This window comes from Neurospora tetrasperma (assembly GCF_000213175.1).
Source record: "Neurospora tetrasperma FGSC 2508 unplaced genomic scaffold NEUTE1scaffold_1, whole genome shotgun sequence".
Lineage (NCBI taxonomy): Eukaryota > Fungi > Ascomycota > Sordariomycetes > Sordariales > Sordariaceae > Neurospora > Neurospora tetrasperma.
In genome coordinates this window covers 755,728-768,938 of record NW_009799099.1, presented here as the reverse complement: position 1 = coordinate 768,938, position 13,211 = coordinate 755,728, and the positions used below count along the sequence as shown (strand labels likewise).

The window sequence follows — 13,211 nt, the reverse complement described above, 5'->3', positions numbered from 1 at the left end:
AGCCGGCAGAAAGTTTGGAGAGAGGCTGCAACCCGACTCCAAGTTGCCTGCCGTTGCCTGCCGTTAGGTTGCCTGGCGCTGCTGCCTTTGGTGGTGTGCAGTGACCAGTCACTAGGTTCACACTGCACCGTGGCTCAGCAACATCATTCGCTCATCGACCAGTCCTCACTGCTGATTGGACACTCAGCTCCACCTTGAACCACAAAGACCCACCCCCGCCGCGAGTGCCATTTTTAAGAAAATTTCGGGACCGCAAACCACACTTTTCCCTTTTCTTCTCCTCTCCAAGCAACTCCCCCTCGTCCGACAAATCGCTATTCGAAGCTTCCACACGGAGAGATCACGCTTTTTTTGCGCGCTTCTTTCATTTCCTCGAGCTTTGGGAGAAAGTCCCCGGACATTCGTTCGCTTGCGAACGGATTGCGGAAACGCGCCGCCATAGAAGCACTGCGGCTGATCTCGGCCGCCCAGTTCCTCGTCTGTCTTGCCCAGCCCTGCCCGTCACACCAAAGTCGGCCTCGTCTGCTTCTCCGGGGAGGGTGTCGCTTTCCGAGCTCGGGGACCACATGGACGAAGATATGAGTCCGCGCCTCGGGTGACGAGTTTGATGCCTGATCTGGGGAGCTGGGGTCGATGGCGGGTTCAGCCGCTTGGGTGGTCCGGACTTGGGGCGTTTTGACGGTGGCTCGAGAGGTTTCGTCATGATACCACAGATATGCGATTGCTCGCTCTTGTTTCTCTTCGGGGAAGCCGGGGCGAAGTTACTCGACGGGGCTTATTCTTGGTGCGAGGGGGGTTGCTTCACAACAACCCATTTCTTTCCCATCTTTGCTTTCTTCGTTTTGTTCCAACCTGGACATGCGACGTGGTTTGGATGGACATCTTTTGAAACTCTAGACTTCGCGGGAAGTCCCCAACCCGTTCATCCGATCATGTCACATTGTCTTGGCTGGCACAAACGTGAAAGCATCTGCTACGATCTGGGGGGCTTCACAAGTTCAGGTGATGAGAAACACAATAATAGAGTCAAGCTCTGAAGTGGTGCCGGGGTAAATCTTCGCGCATCACCCTTGATGACTCTTATTGAATACGATCTGATGAACTTTCCAAGCGTTTGCTTTTTTATTATTATTCAAGCCTTCTTCCCATCATTACGTAGTACTAGTCTAGCTTCGTCCACTCCTCGTTGACACCGTTTATGATGCTCGTGTCTCATAAGCATTCCCTGGCTTACTGAAAGCCGTCTATCGTATTACATCTCCGTGACTCGGTCTATCCAAGTCCGCTGTCGAGATTTCCCCTTGCTCCAGATGCCGATGATGGATGGTGTTGTTGGTATGTTTTACCGCATACGGCATCTCTACTCCTTTTGCGCGGCGATGGCCTCCTCCTTCTGCCTCTGCTGCTCCTCCAGCAACTCGCGCTCCCGGTGGGCGGCCTCGATGTCGGCCTTCATGCCCTTGGCCTTCTGGCGAGCCTCATAAAGATCTCTGCTCTTCATGATTCTCTGGACGATGGTGCCGGCATTCACGTCCTTGTACTCGTGTTGGCCAATCTCCTTGTAGATGCCCAACTCCTTGGGAACCGCGTACACGTCTTCGGTGTGCGGCATGAACGAGGTCGGGCCGTGGTAGACCGCATCAGGAGTGCCCCAGGGAAGAGAAGTGAGATAGCCCTTGGTTGGTTTGAAGGGAGCGCCGAAAACGACGGCGTTGATGTACTGTAGCGAATGTCAGCATCAATCGCTTGACGACTCTGTTTGATGAAAACATACCTTGCACTGCAAAACGCAGAGACCACGCTCAAAGACGTTCATGATGGGATAGTTCACGCCCTTTTCGCGGTTGATGACCTCGTCATCATGAACACCAGCCACCACAAATGCCGGACCGTAATCCGCACCCTTGCCTTTCCTCTCGTCAATCGCCTGCTGCGAATACCACCCCTCCTGACGCGCCAGCTCCTCCTCCTTCTGCGTCACCAGCCTCAGGAACTCAATATGTCCGCTCGAGAACAAATCAAACCCTCCATCCACATAAACAACCCTCTGCCCCGGCTTGGGTCCAATCCCCCCAAACAACTCCCTGAACACCCCCTTCTCCTCCTTGCCCTCATCCTTCTTCTTCTTCTCCTCCCCCTTCCAAAACCACACATTCGCCCCAGGGTTCTTGGCCGTCTCGTCCGTCGCGTACAGCCTAATCCTCTCCTTCATCTCCTCCCCGACCTTCTTCTCCTCCTCCGCCGTGCCATTCCCTTCCTCCCCCTCCAACATCTTTTCCAAATCCTTGATGAAATGCGTCCGCGTACACAACAGCATCCTCCCCACCAAATCCGTGGTGCTGATACTCGGCGTGCGCTTAACCACCTTGAACCGATTCGCCGCCTTCACAAACCGGTAGCAATCCTCGCCCGAGCTGTCGGACGTGATGTCGTCCCCGTGCACCACGTACTTGCACCCGAAATGGCTGATCCAGTCCAGCTGCGTGACGTAGGGCGCATAGGCGACCGACTTGGTCACCCACCGGCAGGCGTCGGTGGCGAGCAGACGCTCGCGCAGCGTCATGACTGTGGGCCCCTTGTTCTCGAGGATGGCTTCGTCCGAGTGCACGCCGACGTACAGCTCGGTGCCGAGTTGGCGGGCCTGCACGACGGCGCCGGCGTGGCCGTGGTGGAAGAAGTCGAAGCAGCCGTCGACCCAGAGACGGCCTTCGAGAAGGGAGGGGGCGGGGGTACCCGGGGGATTAACGGGGTCGGAGGGGGCCATTGTTGGTGTTTGGATTATTTGGGTTTGGGATGAATGTGGTGAGTTAATAATGTCCTTTTTGAGTTGGGTGTAAACACCGGTAGTTTATGAGATGGTGTTGGGCTGTGATGGCTTGAACTAGGTTATCCTGTTTTGTGGTACCTAGTACAAGAAGGGATACTTGAAGGGTTGCAAGAAATGAAAGTTAATCCAAGAACGGTTGGCTGAAGCTCGTAAGGAATAAGTTCAGTGATTAGCAATTAGAGAAAAAGTGTTGCTGAAACGTGATGAAGGAGAGAAGGCGTTGTCACGAGGAAGCTGTGTTGATCAGTAGTGTAGGTACCTGAATAAGACCAATGATACCCTATCAGTCCTACCCCTTTTGTTGCCCCCCTCTTCCTAATCTGCCCCTCCCCCACTTATTATTCATGGACAAAAAAATGTTGAGGCCACATGGTGACACTTTATGACGGTCTAGGGACATATGTTCAACTCAACGTTGTTGAATATACATGACGGAAACCATGGTCTGTTTATTAATTTCACCAATCCTGTCATTGTGCGTGGATAGGCGTGTTAGTTTAGTGTTGCGTCAAGAAACGCATTGTTTTTGTCTCTCAGTAACAGTTGTTTGCAGGTTAAATTGTACGGCGCTTGTTCCGTCCTTCCCGCCCAACAACTGCGGCCCAAACAGCGACCCGATCGGTTCCTCTCATTCAGCATGCTGTGGTTGCCCTTTTGAATGGTGAACTATTGGAGGCTCTTTTTCAGGGTCCAATTTCTCCATTGTTCCTTGCACATGGCCTACATACCATAGTGTTCAAGTTGCCAACATTTGTTGTCAATCTTCTACATTCCATTCAGCTCGCTGGAAAGGGCACCACTGTTGGGCTCGTAGAGCTCGCCAGAGACGTTTATTTTTCAAATTCTCAACAACCAAATTGTAGGCCACTGGCAATGTTTATTACGAGCTTCTTGGGACGAAAAGTCTCAGCTTGGCTGTCTAAAAATCCCAGGAGATCTCTCGTTTGCCGGCCAATGCTCTCATCGAATTGCCACGAGCAGCCGGGCGATTAATGTCTCTGACGGGCGGTAACTGGGATTCCGTTGCTCCCATTCCTCGGACTTTTGCGGCTGGCGGCTGCTGATTTGCGATCAGGCGGACAAACGGACAGGAAAAGGTCGCACTCCCGTTTTGTCGTCGTTGTCGTCAGAGCTTGGGCCCAGTCTTTGATGGTCATAGCATTTTTTTGTTTTTTTTTCGAGGCAATTTATATCGAGTTGGGACCCCGTGGTTGCGGGCAATCATATCTTGTCTCTTCTCAGAACCTGCGACACCTCGAATAGGTATCCCATGTGAACGAACGACGTCGTCTTTCTGGATATCCACAGCATCGAATGTGGCCTGCCGAGGATACCTTAGCTTGCGGGGATGCGCAGCGGAGAGGAACCTCGAGCCCCTGGTGCGCTGACAGGTCAATGACAATTGCCAATATTCGACATTTTAAGGTCGCATATCAGCAAAATAACGTGTGAGACATGCAGCGAACCAGTCCGACGACATTGCCTCTTTTTGGGGGGGAAGAAGGAGAAGAAGGAGGGAAAACAAGAAGGGGCAAGGGCAAGGGCAATGGCAATGGCAATGACAATGGCAATGGCGATAACGACATGATCGATCCTTCATCTCCTCCTGCTGGGAAAGAGGCTCCTCCCCCGGTCCCCAGCAAATCGCCCAAATCTCCCTGGAATAATAGCCCGTCGTCTGGGAGATCGCGACCGCGACCGGGGACCAGTTCGGGTACTGCTGCTGCTGCTGCTGCTGCTGCTGCTGCTGCTGCTGCTGGTGCTGGCGGAGACGCCAAGTGGAATCCAATTCCAATTCCAGCTCCCTCGCCGTCAGGGGTGCAGGGCCAGGGACACGTTCAGGCACAGGCACATGCACGGGGGCAACCACCACTACCGCCGTTAATACCACCACCTCCATCATCATCACCCAGTGCAGTGCAGCACTCGCCAATCACATCCGCCAGGCCCAGCATTAGCCAGGCTAGCGCCAGCACCAACGGGAATAGCGCCGCTGGCTCGACGCTCCCCCCCAGTCCAAGTCTACCAGATCCCCGCCAGCACAAGGTCCTCCACAAGGACCCTAAAGATCCCAACACCCAAGAACGCGAGAATCGCGATCGCCAGCCTTCATTCAGTCGCAAGTCGTCCCTTTCATCCCTCATCCACCGACATCGCCGCGCCGCTTCATCCCTATCGACATCCGGAGCCCCAGGGGGAAATGGCCCTGGCAGCGGAGCCGCAGCAGTGACGAGTCGATCCCGAAAACCGTCCCTTCAACCCGTCGGCACCACCAGCCACAGCTCCTTCAGCTCCAACTCGATCCCGCCCGTCCCCGGCATTGCGCTGGCCGCCTCGCGACTGACCGACGCCGTACGCCCCCCGCCGTCTGCCACCACCGAGACCGTCAACTTCTCGAGGATGTTGAGCCGCAGCACGCCCACGCCGGTGAATGGCTTCGGGCCAAGCACCACACAGTTAGCGCCTCCCGCTATGGTGGCTCCCGGGCCCCAAAGCGAGCTGGGCGAGGTGCACGCGCGTATACAAGAGACGGCGAACAAGAGGATATCGACCTTGGATTATCTACGGAAAGCGTACATCTCCCCACTCACGCCGTCAAAGAGCCCACATCATATGCTGACCATGTCTCCTTTTTCTTTTGCGCAGTCACGAAGGCCGTATTTACTGGTTCAACACGATCCTCTTTGACAAACCCGACCTACAAAAGATGCCTTATTTTAACAGCACCAAGCTGGGCAGAAGAGCAATTAACTACCTTCTCTTGGGTCTCTCCCTACCCACCGTTCTTGATCTCGTCTGCAACAACCCTACCGACTTTTTGCGAAGTCTGAACCACCTCCTAGCTGAGTTCGAAACCTTCCAACAGCTACACTCGGAAAATGGCACAGCGTCAGCCAGTTCCCTATCACGGGCCCGCATCCCGCAAATGTTCCGACGAGCTACGCCCAGCGCCAAAACAAGACGATCAAGTAGTGCGACTGGCATGGGAGGAGGCAGTAGTAACACCACCGTGAACGGATCCAGCACCCCAGCGATGCCCATCCCGCCACCGACAGCGAACGGAAACGATCCTAATGACTTTGGTTACGCTCTTGAATCCGTCCCCTCCCACACGGGTACTTTTGACGAGTCTATGCTCACTACCACCACTACAAATTCGGGCGCGGGAAACACTTCAACATCGACAGAAAAGACGACATCAACAAGCAGCAGCGGCATTCCCTCGTCAACCTCAGCAGCATCAACCGCCCCCTCAACAACAGCGTCCACCATTGCTGGCGCCCCATCCTCGGGTCAGACCGCACAGCCAACAACATCATCCGCCAATTCCCCAGCACCCATATCCTTCTCGCCAGCCGAGCAAACCGAGCTGCTTCCAGGGGAGGAGTACACACACTTACTAACGCCTAATCTACCATTCGATCCGGACTTCTTCGAAACTTTTGCGACATTATGTGACGTTTTAATCGACACTTATACGAGGCTACTATCACTGGTACCCACGCCCAGGGAGTGTAACGGCACGGTGGCCGAGTTGTTCACCAAGGCGGACGCCAAGATCCGCAAGATTATTGTTCAGGGAGTCATCAAAGAGTTTGAGGAGCAGAGTCGAGCAGGGGTGAGGGCGGAGGTGGGAGCGGTAGGGAGAGTGGTTTTGGGGGGTTTGATGTGAGTGTTTCTTGTGCAATGCGTGATGTTTGTGATGTTGATGTTTGTTTTGACGTTGTTTGATGTGTGATGTTGCCTTTTTTGGGCGATAGTGTGATGATTATGTTTCTTTTTTGGGCAGGCTTATGTGTGAAAGCAAAAGTATTGGGCAGGGCAAAGAAAAATTCAGGGGACCGGGGGCTATTGTGTTTCAACGCTTTTGGACTTTCTTTTGCTTACACTAGCTTCGCGAGAGGTCGTGGTGTGGTTTCATTATATCCTTATCTGTGACACTTATTTGTTACTACCCGCCTGTCTCACCTACGGACCCAAAAACCCAAAAGGACACACGCCGAAGACGTTTAAGGGGTCCAAAGGGGCGGCCTTGCCATCCATCCATGTCCAAAATGCAACACAACGCAACCGAACTGCCATGAAACAACGACCCGAATGAACGACCAACCATACAAAGTGGAACACCGAGCTAATTTATTCCGATTCCAAAACACAGGGAAACCGCCTCCTTGGCAGAACGAGCCAAAACCCTAGACAGGGTCGTGGAAAGCAACAACGAGAGCGGCAGCGGCAAAGGCAGTCACAAGAGCAAGAGGTACTCCTAGGTGGATGAACCTTCTAATGTCTCTGATGATGACGACGACCCTTTTGACGACACCTTCGTTCTTGTCGACGACGACAACGACGACGACGACGATACTGAAGGCGCAACCGAGGTGATGAGCCTTGTCGAGGTTCTCGGGTCCAGTCCACCACCTCCCTGTCGGAGGATGATCACGGCCGGAACGACCCCGAGGAGCAGTCCTTTTGGCTCCATTCCCATTGGCCCTATTGGCCCTATTGGCCCTATTGGCCCTATTGGTCCTCTTGGTCCTCCTCCGTTGAGGTCACCGAGTTGGGCGAGCCAGGGGAGCAGAACACCGAGTTTGGCTAGGAAGAGCTCCATGAGCTTTAGGTCGCTGAGGAGAAAGGTTTCGAATATGAGTATTGGTGGTGGTGGTGGTGGTGGTGGTGGAAGTCAGGGAAGTCTGGAGTAAGGAGCAAGTAATGCCGTTCCCCAGAGATCATGTCAACAACCGCTATAGGGGAGGATTCGTTCATCCATGGGGTGGGGGTATTTAACCCATCGTGTGTCCCAAGATTCTCTAATGATCTTTTCTGTGAAAGGGAAAGCAAGGAGGCGTGGAAATACAACGACACGCAACCAAAGGACATACTGGGTTGATAGAAGTGGGCGGGGTCATAAAGGCAAATATGGGAAGCCGAACGAAGAAGGAAACATCATCAAGTTTCATTAGAAGATCAAGATCAAGATACCATTCTGTTAGTTACATAGTTAGGACTACTTACGTAGTCGATTCAGACACTTTACTCTGAGTCTTATAATGTTTATATGGCATTTAGAAGGACGTTGTGTGTTGCTGGAGCCTGTGAAAGACAAAAGGGTAGTATTGATTGCTTTACTATTTACCATGCACAGGGGTTATATTATGACTATTTAGGAGACTTTCTACTATGTAAGGCTCGATGTATGTAACTAGGTTTAGGTATTAGTGACGACAAGGAGAGAGAACAAAAGAAGAAGGACAAAAAGAAAAAAAAGAGGAGAAAGAAAGGCGCGTCATGAATATCAGTTCGCTTGTACTCGGAGGACTTGTCAAAAATTGCCAGACTGCGCATCGTCAATCTGTATCTAACATTCTTAACAGGCTGGGGTAAGTTAAGTACCTTATCAACCCTGCACAACCAAATACGTAGGTAGTTGTAGTTATAGTACTTGACCCGAAGTACACGTTACGGTTAGTACACTATACTTTTAGGTACCTATCATCATTCTTTTCTTGTGCGTCTCAGCGTAGTGGAAACACATCGGTTTTCAAGGAAAAAAAAAAAAAAAAAAGAATCCTTAAATGACTCTAACGGATATGTTTTCAGATTATGGAAGAAATCCATCCGATCACGGTTTGGTAGTTAATGGTCTTTTCCTACCTAGCCAGCTATGTAGCTAAAGCGAGCCGCGCGTTGGACTTGCTTATATCCCCTTCGGTGTTGCTTCTTCAGGTATGATGACCTATTGTGGGTGAATATGAAGTGAAACCCCGAAATTTTTGGGACGTATGTGGTATTCCGTATGTGCCGGGTAGATACCCGAAAGGGACTCTTTTTTTTTTTTTTTTTTTCTTGTTGCCTGGAACCACAGTCATAGTTGATTCACATGCTCTTTCAGATATTCTATACTATTTACGCTCGGTATTTGCGTTTTTTTGGTTTTGTCCCTTGATGCTCTCTATCTATGTTATGTTATGTATGGATGGATACTACCTATTCCATGCCATGCCATGATGCCAGTTTGATGCTCAATAATTTAAACCATTACTCATTACATTCTTTCGTTTTTGACAATTTAGGAAACAGAAAACAAAAAAGACATGACAGATATGTGAGCGACCTCGATGTCCATCTTTCTGTTTTGTGTGAACCGAACCTGGGTTCAGGGTTATTGCTGATATCCATCCTCCTATTTCAGCATATTCCCCAGAAGTAAGCTGGTTATCCAGTGTGTATGTATGTGGCTAGACAGCAATAGACTGCTTAGAGGTATGCACCCCCTGATGCCCATGATGACTACCACTCCCACTCCCACTTCCACTCCCACTACTTTTCCTCCTCCGCCCCGATAAATGCAACCGATTCCCACTCCTCCCAGGACTCGAGTCCCTATCGCTACTACTACTGCCCTTTCTTCCAATTGGAGACCCACTCCTCTTATCCTTTTCAGACGCCGCCGACGACGACGACGAAGTGGACGAAGACGACGATCTTCTATGTACCCACGATGACGACGAAGAACGTTTATGATTATCATCCTTCTCGCCAATGGTGATTTTCGGGATGAGGATAGGGATAGTGAATGCCGGGAGTTTGGGTGAGGGGTGGTGGTGTAGTTTCTTGGGAGGTGTTGCGGGTTTAGTGGCTGCTAGGGGTGGAGAGGCGGGGGGTGAAGGGGGAGAATGATGTTTCCCGTGAAGGTGGTGGGTAGAGGTATGGGTGTTGTGGCGCTTGGAAGAGATGACGGAACGGAGGCGGGGGCTGGACCATTTTTCTTGGCTTTGGTGGTCTTGGGACTCTGGGGTGAGTAAGCTTGGAGATGAGGTGTCGTCCGTGTCATCCGTGAAGTCTTCGTGGGCGGTGGTTTGTTCGGGTTCTACTGAAAGTAGTAAGGCGGTTGACTGTCTTGGAGGTGTTGGGGGCATTGTCGGTATGTGTTCCTCGGGTTCCTGGTAGTTTGAGTTGATCTTGGTGGTTTCCATGGGCTTGTGATCGCTTTCACCTCCGCTTTCGCTGTCTTCCTCTTCGTCGTCAATGGCAAATTCTTCCGCGATCGGTGACAAGACGATTCCCCTTGGTGTCTTGATCTCGAGCAATGTCTGGACTTCTTGGTGAGCTGGTTCAGCTTCGAGTTCAGCCAAGGGCCAGTCTCGGGTTTCTGCTGCTTCAGTCTTGAAACCGATGTGTGCCAGCTCTGTCTTGTAATCCTCTTGCTGTGCTTCCAGCTCCTCTTCCAGGGTCAGGTCGTCACAAGGGAAGCCTGTGTCAGGCTCGGGCGCAGGCAACACCAGATGGAGGCTTGATGACCTGTATGAAGCCGGAGAGGCATCTCTTCTCGCTTTCCTTGGGCTGTCAGATTCCGGCTTCTCGTCATCCACATATATCTCCTCGAGCTTATCATCCGTCGCCGCCAGTTCCGGGCTGGGTGGGGTTGTGCCGCTTTTGCTGATGAAATCCGGATCAGGGTGACTGGAGGGCTCGGCTCGGTACTGTTCGGCTTCTTGTTCTGCTCTCTTGCGCGCCTCTTCTCGTTCTAGAGCTTCCTCTTCTTCCGTTCTCTGCCAGTACCGCCCCATTGCTGCTTGGTTCGCTCGATGCCTTCGCTGCTTCGTCGGGCTGGTGAGGTTCTTCTTCAGAGAGTTTTCGTCGTCAAAGCGGGAGATGTAGGTGACTGTGCTCTTGCTCTTGCGCTTCACCGGTAGGAACCGACGTCCAGGTCCTACTTCAACTCTGTGTACCGTTGCCGTGGCAAATCGGACGGTGGCGGTTCCGTGTCTCTCAGGCCTGCAGATGGATGATTCTGAAGAGGATACCGAGCCGGTAATGGAAGTTATGCTGGAGTCCGGTAGAGGCACGAGACAGGCATGGTCTGCTGTGGGCTTCCTGGGGTCATACTCTGGAAGCGTGGTCGAAAAGCAAGGGATCTTGCGTGGTGGTGGTTTCCGCCCATCTGGACTGGCGACTCGAAGAATTGACTTGGGCTTTGGTGGGGGAGGCAACGGTTGTTGTTGCTGTGGGCTATGGCTGCGTCAATTATAATTCTCTCACTCATTTATATCATATAACGATAGGGACTTACCCTGGGAGCTTCTCTTTGCTAGCTTTTTCTTCGGAATGGTCCCCGTTAGAGGCTTCTTCTTTGACTTCTGATGTGTTTTGGTCCGAATTGGTTGATGCGGATGTTGTTGTTTTGTTGATGGCGTCTGTTGATGCGGCCTTGGTGGTCGTCCTGGGAGCAGATTCCGATGCCTTATTGTCCAGCGTCCAGGAAGGGGTCTTTTTAAGCTTGGCCTTAGTGAGACTGTCTTCGTCGACAGCGGCAGCACCGGGGACTGATATGGAGAATCTCCGTAAAGCCATTGAGCGTCTACGTGCCTTCTTTTTATCATCGGTACTGGAGCTGTGCCTGCGGCCTCTTGACAGGCCATGGTGGGATGGTGAGGTGGGTGCTGGCTCGGAAGATGAGGTGGAGGGTGTCTTGGTAGGGCTGGATCTTGGCTGTAACCCTGCCCACGAGAGAACGGAAGTTAACGAGTCCCTTTTATGCGGCTGACGATGCCTGCTTGACTCTCTTGGCTCTTTGGACATGGTGACTGATGGTTCCTTTTCTGTCTTTTTGTTTGTGACCGATAAGGAATCCGTTGGTTTAGGGTAGGATACAAAAAAGGAGGGGTGCCGGCTAAAGCGCTTTGTGCCAGCAAGTATATATCGTAAGGTGACAGCAAATCCAATCACCTGAGCGGTCCCTGAATGGACTAAAGAATCCTGCGAGAAGGAGAGGGCCTGAGTGGTTTTGAAAAAGTGGCTCGGGCATGTTTAGGTCAAAACTAGGACGACTTCACATCGCGATGAGCCATTGGGATGGCACTGTATGGTACGCGGGGAAGCCAATCACGGCGTGCAGCCGCGCTTTTTGTGCTGGCTGTATGCCATTTGGCATCACTGGATGAGATAGATGACATAGGTAGTCGTCGACTCTCAGAACGTACTGGATACCGGGTGAAGCGCCCGGAGAGCGGATTGCTAAGAAAAAAAGCAAAGTCAACAAAGTCTGTAAATACTTGAGGTTGGTGTGCCCCTGAATTGGCCTCGACTATCATGGGCATCCCAGCCTTTTTTGTGCCAACAAACACACATCCAGAACGCCATTCCTCTCTGTTGTCTCCTGATGGCAACCAATGGATAGGCAATGAGCGCGTACCCGATGGATCTTTCTGTTTCTCTGTTTCCGAGTGATGGGTAAGGGCGCCAGTTGGCAGCAGTTCATGCGGCCAAGCTAGCACTAGTAAGCAGCAGCAAGCAGATCCAAGCAAATCCAGACAAATCCAACACTTGTTTCTGGTGGTACAGAATGGAGCCAGGAGTTGTAGAGATTGTGTCATTGGTGGTGCGAGCAACAGCAAGTCGAGGCACTCATTGGCGCGGCCAGCAGCAGCTAAGCAACCGAAGGCGGAGTGAGCGGAGCGCAGCGATTTGGTACACGTGTTGAACGCATTCTCGTAGAGGCCGTGAGCAAACAGGAACTAGAGGTGATAGTGTGCGGTCGAAGAAAAACATGAAACCCGACTTTCTGTGTTTCGGTGAGATGGATGAAACATGTGGTTCTCAGCCGTGATCAGTTGTGCCCAAACTATGTAGGTAATGTCGGCCGCTTCTGCCGTACAACTGAACCACAAGCAAGGCAAGTGACTCGGTAGGCAGCGGTAGTGATAGTGGACGGAGAAACGGAGTGACGGAGTGACGGAGGTTAGCCGACCGGGTGTAGTGACCTTTTTGATTCGGATCCGCTCAGGAGCCGAAGAGACCTGGACCGAGGATGTCAGGACGGGATAAGCGGGCTTCTTCACCGATGGACTCGGCCGATGGACCCTGCCGCGTTCAGCCCCGGTGCTCTCAACTTGAATGAATGGCTGCTGCCGAGCCCGACCGCCGGTCCCAAAACCATCACTGCGAAATTCCGAGGCAATGAACCAATCGGCGGACTCTCGCTCCAGACAACGGGAATCTTCCCTCTTAGTAATATTTCTTATCTTATCTGAACCTCGCAAGGTCCTCAGGATACCGCATATCTACGGCTACTCTCGGCCCAATTGACGTCAAGAGGTCAAATTCCGTACTTTTGAGTGATGGGAATTCCAAGCTACCAATTCGTTGCATTTCACCGCATCTTACACTAAATACGTCGGAAAGATCAATGACAATCTGTGTGTTATGTGAGTCTTGTTGATCTTACGTACCTGTAACAACCCCTCTGTCGTGACGCCATGAGCAATTGATGGTGATGATAATGACTCTTCTGTTGGAGTTTCAGGGGTAAACTGAAGGGCGCGCCAATGTGGACCCAATTTGCTGGAGGCTGCGAACTCGGCGGCAAGGGTCCGTTCCAACCGAC

At 52.0% G+C, this 13,211-nt stretch overlaps 4 protein-coding genes across 4 annotated transcripts; 2 read left to right on the top strand and 2 right to left on the bottom strand.

The window, feature by feature from the left end:
• Positions 1-1,009: 1,009 nt before the first annotated feature.
• Positions 1,010-2,764, bottom strand: NEUTE1DRAFT_75162 (uncharacterized protein; the record flags this gene model as incomplete). The annotated part of the gene is made up of 2 exons (XM_009849288.1): positions 1,010-1,720; positions 1,775-2,764. The coding sequence occupies 2 exons, from the start codon at positions 2,762-2,764 to the stop codon at positions 1,361-1,363; spliced, it is 1,350 nt and encodes a 449-aa protein (XP_009847590.1).
• Positions 2,765-4,282: 1,518 nt separating this feature from the next.
• On the top strand, positions 4,283-7,527 carry NEUTE1DRAFT_143730 (uncharacterized protein; the record flags this gene model as incomplete). The annotated part of the gene is made up of 3 exons (XM_009849287.1): positions 4,283-5,400; positions 5,474-6,467; positions 7,096-7,527. The coding sequence occupies 3 exons, from the start codon at positions 4,283-4,285 to the stop codon at positions 7,525-7,527; spliced, it is 2,544 nt and encodes an 847-aa protein (XP_009847589.1).
• Positions 7,528-7,539: 12 nt separating this feature from the next.
• NEUTE1DRAFT_115663 (uncharacterized protein) lies at positions 7,540-7,844 on the top strand (the record flags this gene model as incomplete). Its single annotated transcript, XM_009849286.1, has 1 exon — positions 7,540-7,844. One exon carries the CDS (start codon positions 7,594-7,596, stop codon positions 7,786-7,788), a length of 195 nt encoding a protein of 64 aa, XP_009847588.1.
• Positions 7,845-8,866: 1,022 nt separating this feature from the next.
• Positions 8,867-11,407, bottom strand: NEUTE1DRAFT_75157 (uncharacterized protein; the record flags this gene model as incomplete). The annotated part of the gene is made up of 2 exons (XM_009849285.1): positions 8,867-10,843; positions 10,899-11,407. The coding sequence occupies 2 exons, from the start codon at positions 11,405-11,407 to the stop codon at positions 9,064-9,066; spliced, it is 2,289 nt and encodes a 762-aa protein (XP_009847587.1).
• Positions 11,408-13,211: the final 1,804 nt, after the last annotated feature.